Source organism: Bombyx mori, chromosome 2 (genome assembly GCF_030269925.1).
Source record: "Bombyx mori chromosome 2, ASM3026992v2".
Classification (NCBI taxonomy): domain Eukaryota; kingdom Metazoa; phylum Arthropoda; class Insecta; order Lepidoptera; family Bombycidae; genus Bombyx; species Bombyx mori.
Window position 1 is genome coordinate 495,385 of NC_085108.1, and position 26,444 is coordinate 521,828.

The 26,444-nt window shown below is 40.4% G+C and overlaps 1 protein-coding gene across 2 annotated transcripts in view; it reads left to right on the top strand.

The window, feature by feature from the left end:
- Positions 1 to 26,444, top strand: part of LOC101746611 (glutamate decarboxylase) — a 65,960-nt gene extending 39,516 nt beyond the window's left edge. For both annotated transcript variants that reach the window (XM_004924977.5, XM_038016648.2), the window contains 10 exons: positions 69 to 266; positions 878 to 996; positions 2,015 to 2,155; positions 3,066 to 3,176; positions 4,065 to 4,132; positions 10,999 to 11,077; positions 16,678 to 16,827; positions 17,522 to 17,716; positions 18,054 to 18,142; positions 18,662 to 26,444. In XM_004924977.5, coding sequence (XP_004925034.4) covers positions 69 to 266; positions 878 to 996; positions 2,015 to 2,155; positions 3,066 to 3,176; positions 4,065 to 4,132; positions 10,999 to 11,077; positions 16,678 to 16,827; positions 17,522 to 17,716; positions 18,054 to 18,142; positions 18,662 to 18,755 — 1,244 coding nt within the window. In that variant the 3' untranslated portion in view covers positions 18,756 to 26,444. The remainder of the gene's footprint in view (positions 1 to 68; positions 267 to 877; positions 997 to 2,014; positions 2,156 to 3,065; positions 3,177 to 4,064; positions 4,133 to 10,998; positions 11,078 to 16,677; positions 16,828 to 17,521; positions 17,717 to 18,053; positions 18,143 to 18,661) is intronic.

The window sequence follows — 26,444 nt, forward strand, 5'->3', positions numbered from 1 at the left end:
ATGAAATAATCTTGTGTAGTGTGAATATCAGCGTTGCAGCATGTCCTAAATGACTGTGACTTCCTCAGGGCATCCTCACTTCTTCAACCAGCTGTCGTGCGGCCTGGACGTGATATCTCTGGCCGGGGAGTGGCTGACGGCTGCTGCAAACACCAACATGTTCACGTACGAGATAGCCCCGGTCTTCATCTTGATGGAAAACATCGTGCTGGAGAAGATGCGCAACATGATCGGGTGGAAGACTGGCGATTCTATACTGGCACCTGGTGAGTTTTCATCGTGCACTGCTGCCTTTAAAACCAAGAGAGATAACTGATAATATATGTAGGAACGGAATGGAGCGATATGGATGAATGACAGATGTGGAGCATGACTGAGTGAGAGAGATAGGAGATGTCGTGTTAGGAAGTAAGAAAGACGGCGAATGAGTATTCATTCGCCGTCTTGTATAGAACGCCTAGTTTTATTTTCATAAGCAACAGGAAGAAATTGGGTCCAGAAAGTTCTTGAATGGCGACCGCGTACTGGAAGACGTAGCGTGGGTAGGCCTCCCACAAGATGGGCCAACGATCTATCGAGGTTTGCGGGAATCCGCTGGATGCAGGCAGCGCAGGATCGGTCTTTGTGGCGAGGCTTGGGGGAGGCCTATATCCAGCAGTGGACGTCTGTGGGCTGATAGGAAGAAGCAACAGGAGAGTAGTTCCTGGACGCGACGACGCGCAGACGCAGTGTAACCCGGAAGGCGAAAGACGTTTGTATTTGAGTTACTTATAATAAGACGAAATGAAGCATCAAGTTTCAACCGATGTGGTCAACCGTTTCACTGGCCCACCCTGATTAAAAAACCCCACATATATTTCTATGGTTCTTTCAACAGGCGGCTCTGTGTCCAATCTCTACGCTTTCCTGGCTGCTCGTCACCACAAGTTCCCGCAGTACAAAGAGAAGGGTCTCACCAGCATCCCTGGGCACCTAGTCATGTTTACTTCGGACCAGGTAGCCGATTAGTTATATATTTTATTCAGGGCTCTCCGCCCCGACTATCTGTTAAATAAAATCTTAGCTGTTAATCATCTTATCTGTTTTTAGTTCAACTATCCCTAAGTGGTTATAGGGCAAACGCGACGTGAATACATGTTTTGAGGCACGGGGCCGAAATCTTTTTTTTTATGGCTTAGATGGGTGGACGACACAGCCCACCTGGTGTGAAGTGGTTACTGAAGCCCATAGACATCTACGACGTAAATGCGCCGCCCACCTTGAGACATAAGTTCTAAGGTCTCAATGTAGTTACAACGGCTGCCCTACCCTTCAAACCGAAACACATTACTGCTTCACGGCAGAAATAGGCAGGGTGGTGGTACCCACCCGCGCGGACTCACAAGAGGTCCTACCACCAGTAATTGCGCAAATTATAATTTTGCGGGTTTCATTTTTATTACACGATGTTATTCCTTCACCGTGGAAATCAATCGTGAACATTTGTTGAGTACGTATTTCATTAGAAAAATTTTTTACCCGCCTGCGGGATTCGAACACCGGTGCATCGCTCAACACGAATGCGCCGGACGTCTTATCCGTTAGACCACGACGACTTAAAGGTTTTTCAATATCACCTATATACCTATACCTATATCAATATAACCTAAAACTTAGTTTGGACTACGTAAATACGTGAGGTCTTGTATATTACACTGACACTAACTACTCTAGTCATTAAATATATTAAATTTTCTAACTCAGCATACTTCGATCAGTTAACAACTGCTGAATTCATATCATACCCTGTGCCTATGCTAGCGCCATTCTGGAAGATTTTTGAGCTGTTATTTAGTGCTGAAAGTGGGACACTTATTCAAGCTTCTCCCATATGAGACGGTTCTCCTTAGCTCTACCCTCCATAGCTTTCTCTCACTCACATCTTAACGCTCCGTTCCACACTCTTTTCATACTTTCCGTTCTTACCAATCCTACATTAATCTACGGCGCCACTGAATGAAGTCTTCTATTTCAGTGTCACTACTCTGTGAAGTCCTGCGCTTCGGTCTGCGGCCTGGGCACAGACTACTGTGTGTGCGTGCCTTCGGACGAACGCGGCAGGATGATACCCGCCCAGCTGGAGCGCCTTGTCCGCTACCACAAGGACAAGGGCCACGTGAGTAGAACGTCTCATAGATAGCTGCCGTTGTCAACGTGACAAATGTTTTCATTCAAGCTGTTTGGGAGAACTAGCAGCTCTAAATGACTTTAAAAAAAGCCTTCACTGGTGGTAGGACCTACTGTGAGTCCGCACGGGTAGGTACCACCACCCTGCCTATTTCTGTCGTGAAGCAGTAATGCGTTTCGGTTTGAAGGGTGGGGCAGCCATTGTAACTATACTGAGACCTTAGAACTTATATCTCAAGGTGGGTTGCGCATTTACGTTGTAAATGTCTCGGATTGTTACGTACATAAAATATATATAAAAATATTATGTATGTTGTGATAAATAAAACAAAAGGACCATAATGTGCCTTATGCAATACTTTGTACGTTTAATAATCAAAACCTTTCCTTGGCACAAACCGATTTTTGCAATGTATTGTTGCTAAGCTATTCCCTGCAACCTGACCTTACAGTTTTCGAAAATAAATCATGCCAAATATCGAAGGATCTAGTAGCACCTAGAACGCTCGAGAAGTACAACGCCATCTATTGTCAGATAGCGGAAACACAATACTAGAAATGTGTGGAATATTCTCGATAATTGTAGGGATGTGGTATCGGCTATAAAAGCGTTATAGAGATGGCACGCAGTCAGTTAGTACTCGGAACTACTCGAAGCGAAACAGCAAAGGGATCACCTGAAGCGAAGCGGAAGAAGCGAATTGAGAATTTTAAAGTATTTGTTGAGTGTTTTAAGTGTTTTAAGTGTTGAATACGTGTTGAATACAGTTTTAAGTTGTACTCCGGTAGAATTTTTATTCATCTCGAACCCCAGCGCGTAACGTTATGAAATGCAATGTGATAGCAATTAATTAAATGAATATGTGCCTAATCGTTGAGTGTCGGTTCGCTTCTGGCAGGTCCCGTTCTTCGTGAACGCCACTTCGGGGACAACGGTGCTCGGCGCCTTCGACCCGCTCAGCGAGATTGCCGACATCTGTGAGAAGTATGACATGTGGATGCACGTGGATGTGAGTTCCAAAAACCTGCCCACTGAGTTTCTCGCCGGATCTCCTCAGTGGGTCGCGTTTCCGATCCGATGGTAGATTCTGTGAAGCACTGCTCTTGCTAGGACCAGTGTTAGCAACATTCCGCTTTGAGCCCCGAGAGCTCACCTACACTCATGCATCAGCCCGCTGAGTTTCTCGCCGAATCTTCTCAGCGGGTCGCGATTCCGATCCGGTAGTAGATTGATTGGCCAAGCAGCTGCTCTTGAGTTCTTAGGTCTTCTTCGGAGGCGCTCGGGCAGCTGTCAGCAAATCTCACCCCTCCTGGCTGAGCCTTTGCTCACCTACCTGCCCTGGTGAAACTAGAAAGGCCTCCGGGCCACCAGTAATCCGTCAATCATAAAAAAAGGTCACCTACACGCTAGGGCAACGCTGATATAGCTTCCTGTCTGCCGATTGCCGTAGTCCTGCCGATTTCTGCCCCAAAGAAGTCATGAGTTTCATTTTAAATGGTGAGAAAGTTGTCTCGAGCTGTGTGACAGCATTCAGGTGGCACTGGTTGGTTGTGAAGCGGGCCACGCTTCGCTGGAACTGCCGCAGAGTGTAATCAACTCTTGGCGCGCCACCTACCGTCTACTCGAGGAAAAGGAACTTACCCTGAAGTGCCAACAGCAGAATTAAGTTTCGTCACTATCGGAGTAATGGCTTAGGAACGCATAAAGGACCACATGCAGAATTTAAGTTTTTTTAAATAAATATATAGATTTTTGTGTGAATTGTCGATTTTTGAAATAGTTTATCAGTTGAAGTCTTCCAATATATACCTTTCGAGTCTATTAACGGTTTAGATTTAAAGTTTGGGGCTAATCCAAAATTTTCAATGGTTTGTTCAGAAAATTCAATGTTTCCCAGGCTGCTTGGGGCGGAGGCCTGCTGTTCTCGAAGAAATACCGTCACCCTCGGCTAACCGGCATCGAGAGGTGAGTCTGAGATGACATATCTGAGTCAAACTATGTGTTAAGTTACTATTCGTGATGTTAAGTTTAACCCAGTAAGTTTCTCGCTGGATTTTTTAAATTTTTTTTATTTCCCTAGTAGGCAGACGAGCATACGGCCCACCTGATGCTGAGTGGTTACCGTTGCCCATGGACTTTAGCAATGCCAGGGGCAGAGCCAAGCCGCCGCCTACCGATTAATACTCTCCACAAGCCTCTTTTAAAGAAGGACATGTCATAGCGTTCGGGAAACACCGTGGAGGGGATCTCATTCCATAGCCGGATGGTACGTGGCAAATCCTCTGTGGATCCTCTTAGTAGGTCGCGAATTCCGCTAACAACTACCTATTTTCTAAATAAATATATATCTATCAGATGTTCACAAACATCTTCGCTGTAAGATGAAGATTAAATGACAAAATCAAAACATGCTCAACAAAACTGTGTTATGGGTACCGGAAACTGACAAACATACATACGTTTAAATATATACATATATAGATAATAAACACCCTGACAAAGAGCAAAAAAAACTGTTCATCACACAATGTTTGCCCGATGTGGGAGTCGAACCCACGATCCTTGGCGCAAAAGTTAGGAGCGTTGCTACTCTATCATCGAGTCAGTTTAATGCTTTTGTCCAGACAATTTATGAAAAGGTTTTGTTTCTTGTTTCAAGAATTCAAACTTTATTTTAGTTATTTGGGACCTAAACCTTTTTTTTTATGGCTTAGATGGGTGTTAAGGGGTTGCTGGAACCCATAGACATTTACGACGTAAATGCGCCACCCACCTTGAGATATAAGTTCTAAGGTCTCAAGTATAGCTACAACGGCTGCCCCACCCTTCAAACCGAAACGCATTACTGCTTCACGTCAGAAATAGGCAGGGTGGTGGTACCCACCTGCGCGGACTCACAAGAGGTCCTACCACCAGTAATTACGCAAATTATAATTTTGCGAGTTTGGTTTTTATTACACAATGTTATTCCTTCACCGTGGAAGTCAATCGTGAACATTTGTCGAGTACGTATTTCATTAGAAAAATTGGTACCCGCCTGCGGGATTCGAACACCGGTGCATCGCTCAACACGAATGCACCGGACGTCATATCCGTTAGGCCACGACGACTTCATATATAGTTACAGTTCCCAGTTAACGGAGTTACACTAGTTGTCACAAAATTGTGTGAGTTTCCCGCGGCGCCAACTGACTCTTCTCTCAAACGAATCCACATGAAAAACTAGTATTTATAAAAACCGAGAACTAAGAAGAAAAAGAGAGAGTAATTCGTGAATCCTTTCAATGGCATTTAACATTGGAATGACGTGTGAACCGTAGGCCTGCTACGCCGTAGCAAAGTGCTACACGACTTAATCCCACCGAACTCGTGGTGCAATTTAGGGCTGGCAAAAGTTATTTATTATTTTTAAAGTTATACAGGGTAGTTCACATCCCTCTATTCAGCTGCCCAGCTACATCTTTATATTTTCGTCTATTCGGAGTCGGTTTGGACAACGGTTCAACACTCTTGATGCTAGATATATGGTATAGATGCTCGCCAATATCTTGGAGACAATATATTTTGCGCCTCCTGCTGATTACTTACCTGTGTCGCCATGTACATTAAGTGGTCACTAGAAGCAATAGAAACTTGAAGTTTTATCATTATGGATCTGAATTCAGAACTATGTAATTGTTTGCACTGGTGGTAGGACGTATTGTAAGTTCGCACAGGTAGGTACCACCACCCTGCCTATTTCTGCAAAGAAGCAGTAATGCGTTTCGGTTTGAAGGGTGGGGCAGCCGTTGTGCTGTTAAAAGTGAGACCTTAGAACTCATGTCTCGAGGTGGATGGCGGCATTTACGTTATAGATGTCTATGGGCTCCCGTAACATCTTAACATTAGGGGGGCTGTGAGCTCGTCCAAAAATATATAAAAAAATTTTTGGCTGTGAAACATGCGATCTATATAATAGGGCCGTCATCTGACCTTCAAACCGGTAGGTATTTTATGGCAAGTGTCGATAAGATGTTGTTACTTGTCCATTGTGTAATGGAAGGGAGGGTAATTGCTAAATGCGTAGTATCGACGGTTAATTTACTCCATCCCATTATTCTTGAAAAAAAAATTAAAAAAACTCTCAAGCTGCCAGCCCTATGTCATTTGTCGCACGGTCGGCGGCGCACATCAAACGCAGCGCGCGCTGTCGGCATGATTGATGTCGGCTAATGGCCGCCGGATTAATTCCTACACTAAATGTACATTTACAATGTTTCACTCCACTGTTTTAGACGCTGAGATGAATCTTTAAGACCAATTTGGTTTAAATTTTTTTATTTACATTATTAACTTTCAAGGCAGACGGGCTTACGGATCATCCAATGATAAGTGATCACTGATGTCTTAGATATACTTGATCGAGTGCTCTGAGGAATTGTTTGAGATGATATCATCATCTCGTTTTTACCATCACACCGCCCGCCACCGGAGTAGAGTTCATCCATACTACCTGGAGCCACTGCGGTCATCCACAGTGCGTTTCCAGCGATCTTTTTTGCCACGTATCATGCGGCTATGGAATGAGCTCCCCTCCACGGTGTTTCCCGAGCGCTATGTCCTTCTTCAAACGAGGCTTGTGGAGAGTATTACGCGGTAGACAGCGGCTTAGCTCTGCCCCTGGCATTGCTGACGTCCATGGGCGACGGTAACCACTCACCATCAGGTGGAATGTAAGCTTGTCTGCCTACACGGGCAATTCTATTCTCAAGGTCAGGAGATGACACAGTTTACTTTTCACAGCAAAAAATGGGGTGGGTAACGACTTTAGTATCTTTTAAAAAAAATTCGCGCGATTTCGTCCTTCGTCAAGGACTAAACGAATCAATGAACATAAATTTTTAAAGTGATAGTTTTAGGTCAGAAGGGACGTTGAAATGGTCACTTTTTATCCAAAAAAATACAACATATTCTTATAGAAATGTTTTATTATTATGAACAAAAATCAGGATCAGTGTCCTTCTTACACTTACTTGCTTAAGCAATAAAAGCGTTCAAAGTATTCAAATTAAATGTCATCTTGGGAAAGTTCTTATTATGTGAGCAGACAGTAGCTGCTTAATTAAAGAAATCTATTTAATAATACGTGAAGGACAAACTTTGTATCCCTTTTTACGAAAATTGCGCGGACGGAGGAGTATGAAATTACCCACACTTATAGAGAATATAGGGAAGTGCAGAATGATAATATTTTTTTCAATTATGCCTAAAAAATACATTACACACACTACCATGTATTTGACGCACACACGCATGCATACCATTTATTTATTGTCAAACTTTTGTTCTTGACGTCTGTTGTCAAATTGAGAATAGATTAAATATTATTTGTCTTTATAATATTATTCTATAGTGTAGTCTTGGCGAAATTTGTGATTATAGAAGTATAGTAGTTTTTGAAAAAAGAATCATAATAGTGTACAAACTTATGATTTTAATTAATTATTATAGTCGAATTTCGACTACTGAGGGACCAGTAGTACTCAATAATATTTGTTAGAATTTTGTTTTTTTTTTATTGCCTTTGTAGGCAGACGAGCATACGGTCCACCTGATGGTGAGTGGTTACCGTCGCCCATGGATTTCAGCAATGCCAAGGGCAGAGCCAAGCCGCTGCCTACCGCAACCAAGCCGCTGCCTACCGTAAAATGCTACCATGAAGTCAAATCAAGGTTATGTTACCTACAAAAAGTATACCATTCATTGGATATTTGCAACAAACACATCGCTCGCGAAGTAAAAACGGTAAATTATAAAAAATAATGCAATTAAAAACCTAATTTCCCTTTCAAATCCACACTTAATCTTAGAAAACCGTAAATTTTCCCCAATAAAAATAAAGTTCGGCTCGAGGAACAATTAATTAGACCCTGACAGAGCCCCCCCCTGGTAAAAAACAGTACATGCCTACACACTCTCCGTGGGACACTCGTTTATCAAACCTACACTAACACCGATGAGTAAATCTATTTAAAATAATAATGTTTCTTTATGAGCGATCCTAAGTCATTAATCCGATTGTGATGAATTTTAGTACGGTTATAGCTGGCACTTTTTGATTGATTGTGAGTGGTTACCGTCGCCCATGGACTTCAGCAATGCCAAGGGCAGAGTCAAGCCGCTGCCTACCGCTTAATACTCTCCACAAGCCTCGTTTGAAGAAGGACATGTCATAGCGCTCGGGAAACACCGTGGAGGGGAGCTCATTCCAAAGCCGGATGGTACGTGGCAAAAAATATCTCTGGAAACGCACTGTGGATGACCGCAGTGGCTCCAGGTAGTATGGATGAACTCTACTCCGGTGGCGGGCGGTGCGATAGTAAAAACGAGATGATGGAAACTTTTTTTATTTTTTTATTGCTTAGATGGATGGACGAGCTCACAGCCTACCTGGTGTTTAGTGGTTACTGGAGCCCATAGACATCTACAACGTAAATGCGCCACCCACCTCGAGATGTAAGTTCTAACGTCTCAGTATAGTTACAACGGCTAGCCCACCCTTCGAACCGAAACGCATTACTGCTTCACGGCGGAAATAGGCAGGGTGGTGGTACCTACCCGTGCGGACTCCCAAGAGGTCCTACCACCAGTGATAAAAGTTCCAAAACAAAGTTCCTCAGATATTTCGACGGGCTAGGCTAGTAGTTACAACATATGGATGTTTGTCACACATTAAAATACACAGTGGATCGCGACCGAATTACACATAATTAAAAATATAGCTATTATGAACGAATACTAATGGAGGTACAGCTTTATACTAACAAGACAGTTATTTTACTACTACTGAGGGAAAAGCAGAGAAAGCGTCATTGAACCAATTGAAATAAATACTCATTTTAATGGGTTTAGTCTTCGCGAATCAGCAATGTAACGCTAACCGACGCCACTCGCGATTTATAGAGTAAGTACCTTTAGGTTACATCTATATATATAAAAATGAATTGCTGTTCGTTAGTCTCGCTAAAACTCGAGAAAGACTGGACCGATTTGGCTAATTTCGGTCTTGAATTATTTGTGGAAATCTAGGGAAGGTTTAAAAGGTAGATAAATATGAAAATGCTCGGAATTCAATAAAAATAACAATTTTGTTTTCCCTTTGATGTGTCCCCCGTCGGACAGATTCCTTTTGTTTGTTTTAAGTTCATTTTATACAAGTTTAGATATTTTATTTATAGATTGAGGCACTACGAAGTCTGCCGGGTCAGCTAGTCTATTAATAAAAAAAACGTTTAAAAACCAAAGGAAATTGCGACAAAGCATTGCGCTTCGGTGTGAATGTTAGCCCATCAGCTATTCACCCTCTTTAAAATCGGATTAAGTTAAAAAGTGCGGGACTCCGCGACTGAACCAACACGAGATAAGCTCGCGTATACCACTCAAATCTATCTAAGTGAATTTAAATGTATTGCAGAAATAAGTACATTCCTAAACGCGTTGAAGATATCGCCATGCGTTTTACGAATGAGACTAGTGGTAGGGTATTTTTTTTAAATTGTCTTGATGGGTTGACGAGCTCACAGCCCACCTGATGTTAAGTGGTTACTGGAGCCCATAGACATCTACAACGTAAATGCGCCACCCACCTTGAGATACAAGTTCTAAGGTCTCAAGTATAGTTACAACGGCTGCCCGACCCTTCAAACCGAAACGCATTACTGCTTCACGGCAGAAATAGGCTTTTTTTTTTTTTTTTTCCTACCTAAGCTGATAGCCCTAGTGGCTATTTCAGTGTAACCCTAACTTTAGTAGGTGAGCTCACGGGGCTCAAACCTGATGACGTTGCTAACACGAACCCTAGCAAGAGCCGTGCTTCGCAGAATCTACCACCGGATCGGAAACGCGATCCACTGAGAAGATCCGGCGAGAAACTCAGTGGGCTGTGTCTGAGAGTTAATTTACTCGTCGAGCCCTTCGTCGCAAGCGACGGGTTCGAGGAGAGCGGTGACCGGAGAAATAGGCGAGGTGGTGGTACCTACCCGCGCGGACTCACAAGAGATCCTACCACCAGTAATTACGCAAATTATAATTTTGCGGGTTTCATTTTCATTACACGATGTTATTCCTTCACCGTGGAAGTCAATCGTGAACATTTGTTGAGTACGTATTTCATTAGAAAAATTGGTACCCGCCTGCGGGATTCGAACACCGGTGCATCGCTTCAACACGAATGCACCGGACGTCTTATCCGTTAGGCCACGACGAGTAAGTACATTTTTAAACGCGTTGAAGATATCGCCATTCGATTTACGAATGAGACTAGTGTTAGGGCCTAATTTGAGTCAACCTTTACTGAAATTTAATTTGAATATCGTCCACATCCGTAGCCACTAAATACCAGAAGGATTGTCTGCACATCTATTAAAATATACTTCAAAATACGTACAATGAAATACGTACTTGACAAATTTTCACGACTCACCTCCATCGTGTAATAAAAATCAAACCCGCAAAATTATAATTTGCGTAATTATTTGTGGTAGGACCTCTTGTGAGTCCGCGCGGGTGGGTACCATCGCCCTGCCTATTTCTGCCGTGAAGCAGTAATGCGTTTCGGTTTGAAGGGTGGGGCAGCCGTTGTGACTATACCTCAGTATAACGGCTGCCAATCTGCTTCTCAAACATAGAACTCATATCTCAAGGTGGGTGGCGGTATTTACGTTGTAGATGTCTACGGGCTCCGGTAACCACTTAACACCAGGTGAGCTCTGAGCTCGTCCACCCATCTAAGCAATAAATAAATAAATCTAATACAATTTATTTATTTTATTTGAAGATACGTTTTGTTTCAGGGCTGATTCTGTCACGTGGAACCCTCACAAGCTGATGGGGACTCTGCTTCAGTGCTCCACAGTGCACTTTAAGTATGAAGTAAGTGAAATTGAACACATTCTGACTTGTTGATTTTTGATAAGAGACTAAGAATTGTTACGAGAAATCATTCCCGATCCTGCGGACAGAATGAAAAGCAGTCGACGTCGTCCAAAATACGTCATTCCGATCCTCCCGATCCACTAACGGTGCTTTTAGGTACTTCAAGCACCGGTCACCGTCCTCGTCGAACCCGTCGCTTGCGACGAAGGGCTCGACATGTAAATTAACCCTCAGACACAGCCCACTGAGTTTCTCGCCGGATCTTCTCAGTGGGTCGCGTTTCCGATCCGGTGGTAGATTCTGCGAAGCACGGCTCTTGCTAGGGCCAGTGTTAGCAACGTCATCAGGTTTGGGCCTCGTGAGCTCACCTACTAGTTAAGGCTACGCTGATATAGCCTCTCAAGGCTCTCAGCTTAGGCAGGTTTTTTTTTATGAGAAATTAAATCATTATTATGGCGTGCAGTGTAATATAAAGAGGACTGTGCGTGGGATCATTGTCACGAGGAAGTCGGTGACGACTGACAGTTTGTTTCGCGTTTCATTACTGGTTCCTGAAAAAAAGAAAATTTCATGTGACATTAGCTCTGCGTGTATGTGTATTTATACACACGATGACGATGCGTTTTTAGACACAATGTTTATGCCACGGCCCAACTTGAGACATGAGGTCCCTACCCGTGTAGGCTCATTATACGGTATGCCACTACCTGGCAAAAATAAACGAAAACACTGGGCTTTATAAATTTTTGCTGTACAAAATATATCAAAACATTCCAGTGCACCAACGGAAAAATATATTGAATAAATCACGTTCTAATGCAACATTGAGTCAAACTCGAGGCAATAAAGTCGAGAATCGTTCGTCGTGAACCGGAAAAGTTGTCGGAAATTGGCAACATATGTTAGTAAGTGTTGCAAGAGAGGAATTTAATTAAAGGCGGCGCGTGCTGCTGTCATGCGGCGGTTGGCGATAGTGATGGGACGCCTCGGAGCTATTTCTCGACGATTATTGAAAAGTAATCTTTTTTGCTTCCTTCAATGGTTTTTACGCAACATCCTAAATATTCGGAAAATTCTGTGAGAAACCATGTACCTTAACTATTTACTAGTACAGTTTCCGTCATGGTCGCTCAGCTGGTGATCTTGTTGTATACCTTACACATAGATGGGCTGAAGCCTTGGAAAGCAAGGGTGAGGTTCTCGCCGTGGGCCTTGACATCGCGAAGACCTTCGACAAGGTCTGGCATGGGGCACTGCTATCGAAGCTTCCAGCTGAGGGACTCTACAAGTGGATCGCTAGCTTTTTGGATGGACGGAGCATCACATTGTCGCCGACGGCTGCTGCTCCGATACCATGACCATCAACGCTGGCGTTCCACAAGGTTCGGTGCTCTCCCCCACGCTTTTCATATTACATATCAATGACATGCTATCTATTGATGGCATGCATTGGTATGCGGATGATAGCACGGGAGATGCGCGATATCTTGGCCATCATATTCTCTCTCAAAATGTGTTCCGCCAAAAAATCCGCCAAAAAAATGTAGTTAATATAAAATTGTGTCCCATCACTAAATTCCGCAAAATGGCCGCCCCCAAAGAATACGTCATCAACCGTATTGTACTGACACCAACTTCTGATAGGAACGGACAACAATGTGACTTTTATCCCTTAAACTTTAAAGCACAGATTTGCTTACGAATTTGCTGGTCATGCAATATTAAGCCTTAAGTGTTTGAAGTGAAGCTCAAATTGATGTTCTTATACGAAATATGAATGTGTTTTTGAGAGAGATAGATCGGTACAGTGTGTCTGATGGTAAGGAGGAGTGGTTGTTCGAGACAGAAGAATGGACTCATAAAACGCACTCTATTTTTTTAATGCTCTATGTTTATTTAAGAGACTAGCTGACCCGGCAGACTTCGCAGTGCCTCAATCGATAAATAAAAGACCAAATTTTTTGTATAAAATAAACTTAAAAAAAACAAAAGGAATCCGTCCGACAGGGGACACATCAAAGGAAAAACAAAATTGTTTGTTTTTATAAAATTCCGAGAATTTTCATATTTATTCACCTTTTAAACCTTCTCTGGACTTCCACGAACAATTCAAGACCAAAATTAGCCAAATCGGTCCAGCCGTTCTCAAGTTTTAGCGAGACTAACGAACAGCAATTCATTTTTATACATATAGATTAGGTATATCCTTTCTATTGTAGCAAGTAGCTATCACAGAACGCAATATTTGAGAAATGCCTGAATTGCGCTAACGACATTTTCAAGAACAATAACATTCGGACCTTCGGTCTACTGAGAAATTTCACCAGCTCGATGGAAGATCTTCCCTTTGCCTCCCTAACTACCATTGTCGTCCCACTAATAGAAGAGTTCATCTTTCTCTGAAACCACTGCACTTATCAGTTAGGGGCTCTCGTTGTTTTGTGTTCAGTGCTCCCTTGACAAACTGACCTCATTTCTTGAGGTGACCGGCATTTATATGGCGATGTCCGTGGGCTGCGATTCGTATCCTCATTGTCTCAATTTAGCTATGAACATCGACCCAATACTTGACAGTACAAATTTCCCACAAATTTAATTAATACTCAGAACGGGAGTACCCCTGCAATTATTTGCAGCCCGCATGCCAGCGCACCCCTTCAGTAGGATCAGCCCCTAAACATCCCCTATTAACATTCCTTTAGCCACCCCTCGCTGTTTGCACAAACACTATGAGGTGCGTCTGGATTTGTTTGATTTCGGTAACCGTATGTGGCTTTCGATGATGTCCACTGACAATAACAATAATAATGACACTTGTTTTGGAGCAATCGCGTTTCTGTTTTATCTACCAAAGTGATCTCCCAAAAAGATATTGATAGACTCATCACTTTGCCAATAAAGAAAGTTCTTAATTCAGTGCGTTTCGCCATTGCTCACACCAGTGTCAAACTTGAATATTCACACAGAAACGTCATTTGAAACTCGGCATACTAAATCAAAATTGGGAAATGGATGGGAGGAAATGCGATAGATTCCTATGATGATGAATGACGATGTCCTAATAAAAGTATAGCAATTGAAATGGTGATGGACAAGTCACATGAAGAGAAAACAATGAGAATGACATCAAGTCTTATAAGCTCTTAGTTGTTGGTTCCTGCAGTACAAAAACCTCGTCAGCGCGTAGCTGGAATAGCCCCATAGGCTGCTAGCGAATAGGTAGGGAAAAACAAACAAAACGGCTTCGGTAGAAGAACTGTTTTGTGAGAAACGTCTTCTCGGTCATAATCACGATGTATCTTGTCAACTGTTTTTTTCCTACCTAAGCTGATGGTCTACAGAGACCATTTCAGCGTAACCTAAACTAGTAGGTGAGCTCACGGGGCTCAAACCTGACGATGTTGCCAACACGAACCCTAGCAAGAGCCGTGCTTTGCAGAATCTAACACCGGATCGGAAACAAGACCCACTGAGAAGATCCGGCGAGAAACTCAGTGGGCTGTGTCTGTGGGTTCATTTACTCGTCGAGCTCTTCGTCGCAAGCGACGGGTTCGGCGAGAACGATGACCGGTGCTGGGGGTACCTAAAAGTACTGTTAGTGGATCGGGAGAAAGCCAATTGTTGTGAATTAACCTTCGTCCTGGATGTTTTTGTTGATTTAGATGTCCAAATGAACTCACGGACCAACTGAACTAGGATTCCCCTATTATGTATGGATCCTTCTGCATCCTCATCTAAGCATCAGCCCGCTGAGTTTCTCGCCGAATCTTCTCAGCGGGCCACGATTCCGATCCGGTAGTAGATTTATTCGCAAAGCAGCTGGTCCCGAGTTGTTACATCTCCTTCGGGTAGCTAATCCCACCCCTCCTGACTGACCCCCACCTGTCCTGGTGAAACTGGAAAGGCCATCGGGTCACCAGTATACCTTCTTTCATAATAAAAAAACAAAATGTGTGCAATTCACACGTGGTAGAAGTGAAACCTTCCAAAATTAAAATACAATTATCCTAAACGTCTTAAGTATATGTAAAATTTTATCATTAGTAAATAATTGTAAGGTAGCGCCCTCTGTGAATTGATATTTTAATTTCACGTATAATCCTAAATTAAAATTCACTACAAGAGCTTTCATACACTCGTTAGTATTAAAAAATCTCACAGATGGCGCTGTATTAAATAGTATGTATATTTCTGTCTCATTCTTTGCTGGCTTCATCCTACATACACATTTTTGTATTTGTGTCTCTTACCTGTCGTTTTTTCCGTTGCATCCGGTTTGAAATCACAACGATTCTAAAGAAGTTTTCACTTCAAAAAAGCCTTACATCAAAAATATAAATACCGTGACAGAATTCAGAAGTAAATTAACAGAACTTCTTTATTTAGCATCGTTTTGTGTTTTGCATAACAAGCCGTCAATACATACACTGTCCCAAGTCGATAACGTAGCCTGCAATGAAACCGATTAACATAACTGCCGTGCAAATGTTTACCATCGCTGGGTAAACAAGAGACGATACGAAATTAATTCACCGTTTTAAACTAAAGGGGAAATAGTACCATAAATTGATGGAGGTTATTAGTGGCAAAAGTGCTCAACTAAAAGTTTTTGGTTGGTTCAAAATAAATTCAAAAATATTTTTTTACTGGTTGGACGGATGAATGAGCTCACGACCCACTTGGTATTGAGTGGTTACCGGAGCCATTGGAGATCAACAACGTAAATGCCGCCCCCACCTTGAGACTTGAGTTCTTAGTCTCAGATCTATAGTACAAGGGTTTCCCCACCCTTTAAACAAAACGAATTTTCAACAGAAATAGGCAGGGTGGTGGTGCCCTTTTTTTTTTTTTTTTTTGGTCAGGAGGAAATCGCCGGACTTCCGCCCTCCACTGGGGACGGCGGGCGGAGCATGTCGGAGTCGAACCGACTAAAACCTCCTGTCGCTCAACAACCAACGTCCAAACCTCACATGAGACAGAACTCATGAAAAGGCAAAGGGGGGAAAGTGAAGTGTTTAGTGCGGAGCACATCTCTCCCATCACCCTCCCCCTCGGGACGCGGTCGTCGGCGCCACGACCACCAGCCCTCTCGGTCGGCAGGCTATCCGGAGCCCGCCTAGATGGCGCCGGTTAGAGTGAGCGGGTGGTGGTGCCCTACCAGAAGTCTTGCCTTTTATTTCGTTACCAAAAGACCGGGTTTCACTGAAACCGGACGTACTGTGGAAGGGCAACCCAGTCGGCGGTGTATTGCGTTTCGACCTGACCAGCTGGTTCTACCTAAGCGGGGTCCCCGGTACATTACCGGTACCGACCGGGTGGCCTGATGGACCGCCGTACCACGGAGACCAATGTCGTTGGTCGTCGATGAACGCCTTGCTTGGGGTGGGGCCCCGGTCTGCACACAACATCAGCAGACCACCTAGTTCCACTTACGCCACGCGACCTCTAGGCGCAGGGACCTCGTAGTAAGTTCGGCCCCTTTTCCAAAAAAAGGGTGATGTCATTTACGTTACTTAGGTATGTCTGTGGGCTCCGGTAACCACTTAACACCGCTTTTCAATGTATACGAACCAATAGTTAAAATGAAACTTTTTCAGGGTATCCTTCTGAGCTGCAACGCTATGTCGGCTGAATACTTGTTCATGACAGACAAGATCTATGATCCTCGATTCGACACCGGCGACAAGGTGATCCAGTGTGGGAGGCACAATGATATCTTCAAGCTGTGGCTGCAATGGCGCGGAAAGGTACATATTCCGAGAATTACAGAACCAATATGCAATAATAGGTGCCTGCATCCCCTCACTCATTCGTGAGTCAAAAACTAAAGATAAGTGTAGCTTTGTGTTATGTGGTTTCCATAACAACTTCCCATCTCTTCCAGTGGGTCTGAGGCTTATGGGAAAATGGGCAGAAACGTTGTCTGAGAGATTGGGTCTGGATGAATAATTACTCACTTCGACCTTTGGTACCTACTTTGGTATGGATATTGTCCCAAAATAAATATCAGAAACGTATCCGTGATACAAAAACCATTGTATACGAACTATTAGATCAACGCTCAATCAGGCAGTAAGCGAGTGATGAGTATGCTATGTGATTCAGATCATCTTAATCAAACCTTTACTTTTCATGTAGTGGCATCTCCCATCATCGGTCAATTCTGATATCCGAAGTCCACTCGCTCCCAATGTAACAGCTATGTAGCCAGAATCTACAAGGGCGTCCACACGAGACGCTAGGAACGATGAGGTTCAGGACAACCGAGGAAAATTGATTTTCCTGAGTCTCATAGCAAACTTCGTTTGAATACAATAAATTGCTACCAGAAAGGTAGCCATAGGTCGATTCTTATGACAATAGTTCTGAGTTAGAATGCTGCTGTGTGAAAAAATATGCCTAGAATTCGTCTAGTTAGATAATATAAGCGAAATTGTCCAGGGTACGTCCGGATTTGAACGCCTCATGGATCGTCTCATGGAGCTATCAGAGTATATGGTGCGCCGCATCAAGGAGCAGCCGGACAAGTTCTACCTCATTTTGGAGCCGGAGCTGGTCAACGTGTCGTTCTGGTATCTGCCGAAGCAGCTGCGAGGGATTCCTCATGATGCCAACAAGGAGATACGTTTGGGGAAGGTATGTTAGGACAAGGTCACTAGTTACACGGCAATGGTGTACCATATTGCCACGTTTTCAGTAAATCATAGCGTGTAGCATGGATTATACAGCCCACTGAGTTTCTCGCCGGATCTTCTCAGTGGGTCGCGTTTCCGATCCGGTAGTAGATTTTGTGAAGCACTGCTCTTGCTAGAGCCAGTGTTAGCAACACTCACGGTTTGAGCCACGTGAGCTCACTAACACACACAAGGAGAAGCTGAAATACCCTCTCAAGGCTATCAGTATAGGTAGTAAAATTGGTTTATGGTGTCCACGCTCGGCAGATTCTAAAGTTTTTTCCTCAATTTATTCCCAGGTGTGTGCCAAGCTGAAGGGAAGAATGATGCAGTCCGGTACCCTGATGGTGGGCTACCAGCCGGACGACCGCCGCCCCAACTTCTTCAGGTAATAAGATGCTTACAGTACCAAAATTGACCTCCACCAGAAAACTGCTAATGCTTGGTATATAATAATTATTATTATTATTTATTTATTTCTCTCTTAAAGGTATAGTACAAATATAAATGGAATTTAACCTTATAATTTATTTTGTAAGCCTTTGAAAGAGCTGGAGTCTGTATTAGGTTCAAAGACCTGTATTACTGATCTCCAGGCTCCCTCCTTCTTAAGATAGATTAGGTTAGGTTAAGTCGTGAACAGATGCTGCGGACTAGTGTTGAGAGATCATTAGGTGTTATCATTTAAGAAGGTCATTGTGTGTGAGTGTGTGTGTGTGAGTGTGTGTGTGTGTTTTGTTTGCGTCAATATGTGTATATATGGTGTATATATGGGCGTGTATATAGATGTATAGTTTATATTTCATAACGTTGCTTCAATTAAACGATCCATGAAGCTAAACATAGATCCAGATTGCGACGTCGAGTCGCGCTGGGAGTGAGTTTTAAATTCTCATCCAAATTACAGGAACATAATATCGTCGGCGGCTGTCACGGAAAAGGACGTGGACTTCTTACTCTCAGAGATGGACCGCCTCGGTCAGGACATTGTTGTTGAATAAATTTAAATATGTGTCCGTCATTATAAGTGTGGGAACTTACTTTGGAATAGTGACATCTGTGTTTTAAAAACGCAAACTGTACGTTTTAATCCCATAGCTTGCCGTATGACTTTTGACATAGGCATCTAACGGGTTTTTTTCTTACACATACATTTGACATGTCACTGCGGAGAGGTTATTCGTCAGTAGCTTTCAAGGGCTATTCTGGCTTGACCGGTTTGGTAGGTGAACTCACTAGGCTCAGCTTGAAAGAGTTTGCTAAAATCTGCCTTAACAAGAGCAGTGCTTCACTGAATCTAGCATTGGATCGAAAACAAACCCAGCTGAGTAGTACCGGTGAGAAACTTAGTGTATTGTGTCTATGGGTTACGGTTTAAAGCCTTCGTCAAACAGAACGCGTAATTAGCGCGCGTCAGAGCGCTAAAGTGACGCCGCGCTATGACGCCGAGATGTGTTGTACTACTATGGTAACATACCGTCAAACAGAGCCCCAGCGCTATAAGTACGCAGCGCTCTGTCGCGGCGTTAGGACGCTTTGACGTCAGGCGATGTAATTTTTTACAAATTTTATTTTAGCGTCCGAGTGAATGTGTATTAAAATAGTAGATAATGCCCGAAAAAATGATATAAATAGTTCACTCGATTTCTTAATACTTTTAAATTTTCCCACTGCTATCGAAAGGCACTATGATTTGGCGAATGCGTTGCGTCAAGGAGCGTTAGACTCATCTAGTCAATTTGAAGAGCGCGACGTTAAGTACGCGGCGCTAAGTACGCGTTCTGTTTGACGAAGGCTTAACTTGAAAATTTCTTATTTGACAACTGGCAACAATTAAACCAATAGCGCCATCTAGCGTTGATTAAACAAACTATTACTTTAATCCTAAGTAAGTTTCTACCGCTTTATATAATGTTATATGTGTAAAGGTTCCATTAAAAATCATTTAATATTCGCTGTATAAATGTTTAGATGTCATTTCGATGTACGAAAAAAAAAGTAGAAACTATATTAACTAAATATGATTAACATCTTCTCCTATTGACCGTTGTACGCGCCACCTTTATTTTGTTGACCAGTGTGCTTGGTGCGAGTTTATTGATGTTCTCGCTAGCTAAGGTTTTTTTTATTCCCCTACCTATGCTGACAGCCTTGAGAGGCTATTTCAGCTTCACCCTAACGTTTGTAGGTGAGCTCACGGGGCTCACACCGGAGAGTTGCTAACACTGACCCTAGCAAGAGCAGTGCTTCGCAGAATCTACCACCGGATCGGAAACGCGACCCACTGAACTGCGATATAAGTTCTAAGGTCTCAGTATAGTTACAACGGGTGCACCACCCTTCAAACCGAAACGCATTACTGCTTCACGGCAGAAATAGGTGGGGTGATGGTACTGCGTGCGGACTCACAAGAGGTCCTACCACCAGTAATTACGCAAATTATAATTTTGCCGGTTTCATTTTTATTACACGATGTTATTCCTTCACCGCGGAAGTCAATCGTGAACATTTGTTGAGTACGTATTTCATTAGAAAAATTGGTACCCGCCTGCGGGATTCGTACACCGGTGCATCGCTCGATACGAATATACCGGACGTCTTATCCTTTAGGCCACGACGACTAAAATTTATTCTTGTCGATTCATTGAAATAGTTTATTAATATTTTACAGTAATGGCAAAAGAAAATCATGTTATATCAAGCGAAAAGCCAATTTAATTTGTATTCTTGATCAGATAACTAATTTAGGATATCTAATAAAAAAAAAATGTTTATGAACGCGTGTGATTAATTTTGTTGGCAAATTTTTATTGTTCTATAGGGTGCAGAGCGGACGAATATTCTCGATAACACCATAAAATGCTATCGAAATAATAGATTTGATTAGTGTTTTTAATGTAACCTTAGGTAGCATTACTATAACTCTATAATTGTCGCGCAAACTTATCTCTCAGGTGGCGTTTGAGTTTTCGTGAGCACATTGTACGTTTTATCTATTACTAATATATAAATAAATCTACAGTGGTTTTTACGGATGTTCCGTTATAACTACTGAACCATGCATCCGATTGACTTGTAACTGGGTATCCATGTAGAAAATACATGTACCTAATGGATAGGCTAATATTTATATGAGTGTTGGACTCCCTACACCAGTTGCGGGGGCGTTAATGATGAGAATCTTCGTGGGGGTGAGAAATAATAATGTTAATTTTAAATGGCCAGCGAAGCGGACGGGTGTACAGCTATAAAGTTCTTTATATTTTCTAACAACATATTTCTTGTTATCTCCGCTTTTGAATTAGTCTGCACCCTGCGTTCTTAAATTAGGAAAAAAAAAATAGATTTTTTAAGTAGACATGTCTATAATTTATAACTGTGCAAAGTATTCTACGATTTGTTTGTTATTGAAAATAAAAATTTAATCCGTCTCAAACAAATGACGTATAATAGAAGAAAAAAAATACTTTACATTAAAATATGACACTGAAAATAAGTTTTCTCTGAAATTAATATAACATTATCGTTATTAGAAGCTTAAATGCGTAATGTTTTCAAATGCTATTAAATATATTTATAGGTTATTCGAATTTTAGGAGCTGTTGTGAGTGTAATTGCGCTTTGAATGTTATTGTAAGAATTAAGACGTTGCTTTTAATATTATTAAAATATTTTGTAGTTCACGCGTCAGTAATGGCGGGCGTCATAGATTATACACTTAATATTTGAGACTAGCTGCGCGCCACGTGGAATTTAACAAAATAGAAATAGCCTAAGTTATTCCTTGTTATACCAGCTATCTGCTAGTGAAAGTCCCGTTGAAATCAACAGACAGACAAAAATTATAGAAAATATCATTTTGATATATATGTGTCGTATATACATTCATATTCATGTATTGAGAAGTGGTTATATTAATAATACAAACAGACACTTGAATTTTATTTATAAATTGGCGGGCGTATTGTAGGCAGCTGTTAGAAATACTATTTGTAATTTCAATCTCTAGTTTCAAGATGGGCAGTGGCACTGCTCTGTGGTGTCTATGACCATAGTAGACTTGACTCTAGTTGAATGGACTGAACATATTTAAACAGTAACAACAATACTACAACCACAGACATTTCTTGCAAAAAATACATTATTCTTTCTGTAATTTTCAATTTGTGTTTAGAATGCTATTAACTATTTAGACAATTTCTTAGAATAAATGTTTAGGATACTTAATTAATGTATAGTATAATACTATAATATTAAATTTAAGTAAGATATCCGCTGGAATATCCGTGGCGGTCTATTAGTTAGCCCAGCGGTTTGCTGTAAATAAATAATAAATAAAATCATGTTATATAAGACATATCTCCCGTTTTGCCAATTAATACGTGTATTCTGTATTTTGTCGAGATATATTAATAAATTAAAAGTCCGTAGATTTCAGCTTGTTTCGGTGTTTCGATGTAGCTTTTGGAAGTAGAGAAAATAGCAGAGAGCTTTCGTTTTAATCTCAAAGAGAAATTAATCTTCACGAAATTATGTAACACGCTGTTCATTAAATATATTTAAGTTGCATAATATATTTTTAAGATATGCGTAAATCAAATTAAACTATTTTTGTGTATTTATTTATTTTATACATAGAATAGGTACTACTCGTATAAAACATTTATTTATTTACTAAAAAAATTATTTATTTATTGTATTTAATAATAATAATGTTCTATTACTTAATTAAATTAATATAAAACTTCAAGTGTCAGTGATTAAGTGCCTGTGTCAACTTTTGAAAATCTTTTGGCCTATGACGATCACTAACAAAGAACTGTGGCTGATCACCAAGCAGACACCAATGGAGAAGGAGATCCTTACACGGAAGAGGCAGTGGATTGGTCACATATCAAGAAAGCCCGATATTCACAATCCAAGACAGCACTGACCTGAAAAGTGTCTGGCAAAAGAAAGAGAGGCCGTCCCAGAACAACTTGACGTCGGAGCAGGAGATGGGCGTCTTGGACATGGAGTTAAAAGGTGCGCGCTCAAGACCGATGTAATATTTAAAACAAAAACACATGCCCGCTGAGTTTCTTGCCAGTTCTTCTCAGGACGGAGGCTAGTTCTTGTGAATTGGCGGTAGTTCGTTTTGTACTTTCATTTATGTTGAATTTTTTTTATTTATTTGAAGTGATTTGATGTAATTGGAAGGATTTGATTCGAGCCCTACACCCCAGCAGAGGGTAATTGGAAAGAAAGAAGAAGATTACATAATTGAATAGTTAAGCAGCTAATTTGATTAACTATAATTTGCATTCCGCTCATACATAGATAAAGTAGATTATGTAGGTAAGTACTAAGTAATTAGCAATAGTCTTGAGAATTTTATTTTTTTATTAAAATTTTTATAGTTAACCTCCAAATTGTGATTCTCAACTACAACTTTTTTTTTTATAATTATGTAAACTGTTTCTGGTCACCCTGGCAATTTTTTACGTTTTATTATTGCGAACGAATTTTAGCACATGTTTCATTGATTCTATTTAAAAAAATTTTTATCATAGATAATACAATTATGATTTATATTAGACAATATAATCTTAATAGATCTTAGCTTATCATTTAGAATAATCTAGACAGATTATTCTAAATGATAAGCTAAGATCTGTACATATAATAAAGAAACGAAATGTGACAATGACAATATTAATTGTAGGAAATAAACTTAAGTGGATCGTGTCTTCCATAGTCGTAAATATATTTAGGGAGAAATTTTCTATATCATATACATCGAGAAATCAACTGGTGGTAAATTAATCAGAATTTTAGTATAGCTGCGAAAGAATTAATTCTATCAGATGTCCTATGATTCTTTAACACATGCATGCAATAGATATCTGCTCCTTACAGCCTTTCTACATTTCTACTAGCTTCATGGTTTTCTATACGCAATTTCGATTGATGTGTTGGTGACATTTTGAGATAACGCAAACCAAAATTCATACAAAATCATTTAATACCAAAATATTAACCAAATACAAGAATACGTTAGAAATAGGGTTGTCACCTTTTTTTTGCAGATAAAGTACATTGGTTATATTATTATAGGTTGGAAAAAAAGTATATCGTATTAAAATGAAGTACAATTTATTTATTATTATTATTATGTTTAAATACATACAAATTAAACAAGTAATTATGACAATTAATGACAGTGAATTTATTGAAATTTGAGATCAAGTTGCGTTCAGAAATATTTGTTAAAAAAACGAGTGCTTAGGCGATGTGGCGTTGACGAGTGAGAAATCGATGTATTTCGCTTTACAAAAAAATACATATTATGACTAAACTTTTCAAAATCCCAAAGAAACCGAATCATGCCAAATAAACTATTCTCGTGTACTTTATTGTTCACATAAATTATAGAGTTCAATTACCTTAAATAACGTACAATACTTTATTATAAAGTACGGGTGACAACCCTAGTTAGAAATGTCTTGTTCAAATGTTTAAAATTCCACTTTTTATTATAGCTTCATTTGTGCAACTCGACTTTCTATATCTGTATTGTACTTCTTATGGTGGATATATCCTACCTGTAGAATTTATGTGGCTTAACCCTAAATTATTGTTTTTTGGTAAACACCAAAAATATAATTGAAAAATTTAATTTTTCCAGTTTAAATTTAGTTCTTTAAATGTAATGTAGTACATTTTAAAGTTTAAAGCATGCGCTTGATTTAACAGAGATGGAATGCGTATGTACTGTGTTTTTTTATATTAAAATTTGAATTTATACTTTAATTTTTTCAAATAAAATTTAAATTATTAACTTCAATTTTTAAAATTTAATTTTTTGAACTGATAGAATGAATATATGTTTATAAGTCGCTTTTTGAAATATAAAATTCATTTTCTTCAAATTTTTTATTAAGCCACTTTAATTCTAAAAATGCGATTTGCAGACATTTAAAATCATGTGGTTAGCTTCTTTAATCTTTGGAAATTTGTAATGTAGATAGTGATAATCAAGTACATGAAACAGTTGCAAGCAAAAAGTTTTCTTCTACATCCTACAACATAAATCATCATGAAGCTATTGGTTACATATGAGAATGTCTATAGAAACTAACTGGCTTTTGTAGTCGTATTTTGTGAATCAGTTCAATGTGTTAATAAAAAAATAATAGATTCATGTTAGTAGTTATTGATTGTTTAAAGTAATATTTGTGAAAGCGACAAACAGTTTGATCGTGTTACTATAATTATAATCATTGATGGAGTTCAGAAATCGACTGATTATTGTATTGCGCGCTAATGCTGGTAACATTATTAGCCCACTTAGCTTCCAGATGGGCAGTAGAAGTATCTACCTTATTGTCTATCGGGTCATTAACATAACAATTAGTTTTTTTTTTCCTGCCTATGCTGATAGCCTTGAGAGGCTATTTCAACTTCACCCTAGCGTGTAGGTGAGCTCTCGGGGCTCAAACCGGAAGTATTGCTAACACTGGCCCTAGCAAGAGCAGTGCTTCCCAGAATCTACCACCGGATCGGAAACGCGACCCACAGAAGATCCGGCGAGAAACTCAGTGGGCTGTGTCTGTGGGTTAATTCACTCGTCGAGCCCTTCGTCACAAGCGGACGGGTTCGGCGAGGACGGTGACCGGTGCTTGAGGTACCTAAAAGCACCGTTAATGGATCGGGAGGATCCGTAATGACGTGTCGAGGGCGACGTTGACTGTTTACCATTCGGTCCACAGGATCGGGTATGGATTAGTTTCGTTGTTGCAAGCTCTTTCAACTAACGGCAAGTTGTAAATTTAAATAGCAACGATTGCATTTATTTTATTTAACATTAGCCGCTCGAGAATAAAATTAACACACGCGTCTTAATTTACATTATTAACACACCTAGTAAAGTTTTTCATACTCAATTAACTTTAGTACGTAGTTATGTGTAGTTGGTCTATGTTGTGGTTGTAGATTAGATGAGTCGTCTATTATCAAAGGTGGCAATCTGTGCATTTGGACAAAAAAATGTTATTGATATGTCAATACAGATTGATATGAATATAATCGTCTCCTTCAAAGAATGCGGTTCAAAACCTGCATTAAATAAAGGTTAATACTGAACCTGTTATTTATCTAAGATGTCGTTCAGAAGAGTTTTGTGACTGCCAATGGAATACAAAGTCAATAATTCATTTTTATGATTTACCAATAATTGTCCAAAAGTCACATTGCCGGCTTTGATAATAGTCGACTCAGATAGAGTATAATGAGTCTCATAATATGTCTTCTGTGCAACGTGTCGTAAATAATTACATAATTGATTTGAGCTAAAAGCTTTATTACGTATTATCTTTGCTTGGTTACTATAACCGAGAATCTTAGAAATATTGTTATTTAATTTAAAATTAAATTTTAAATGTTCAATGAATGCGCTTCTATGTTTATGTTTAAAAGAGAAAATCTATTTTCAATGTCATATTGTAAATTACGAAACGTGTCTTCCATTTTAAGTGTGTTCAAAAACCATTTAGTTGAACGTGTAATTAATTATGTAGGACTGTTAGATTGTTTAGTGTTTAGAAAAGGTTAACTTGCAGTTTTTGAGCATTCTTGTAATGATATTATCGTAATTGTTGCTGTATGTAAAGATATAATGTGTATAACCAATAAAATTGTATTGTTGTTAA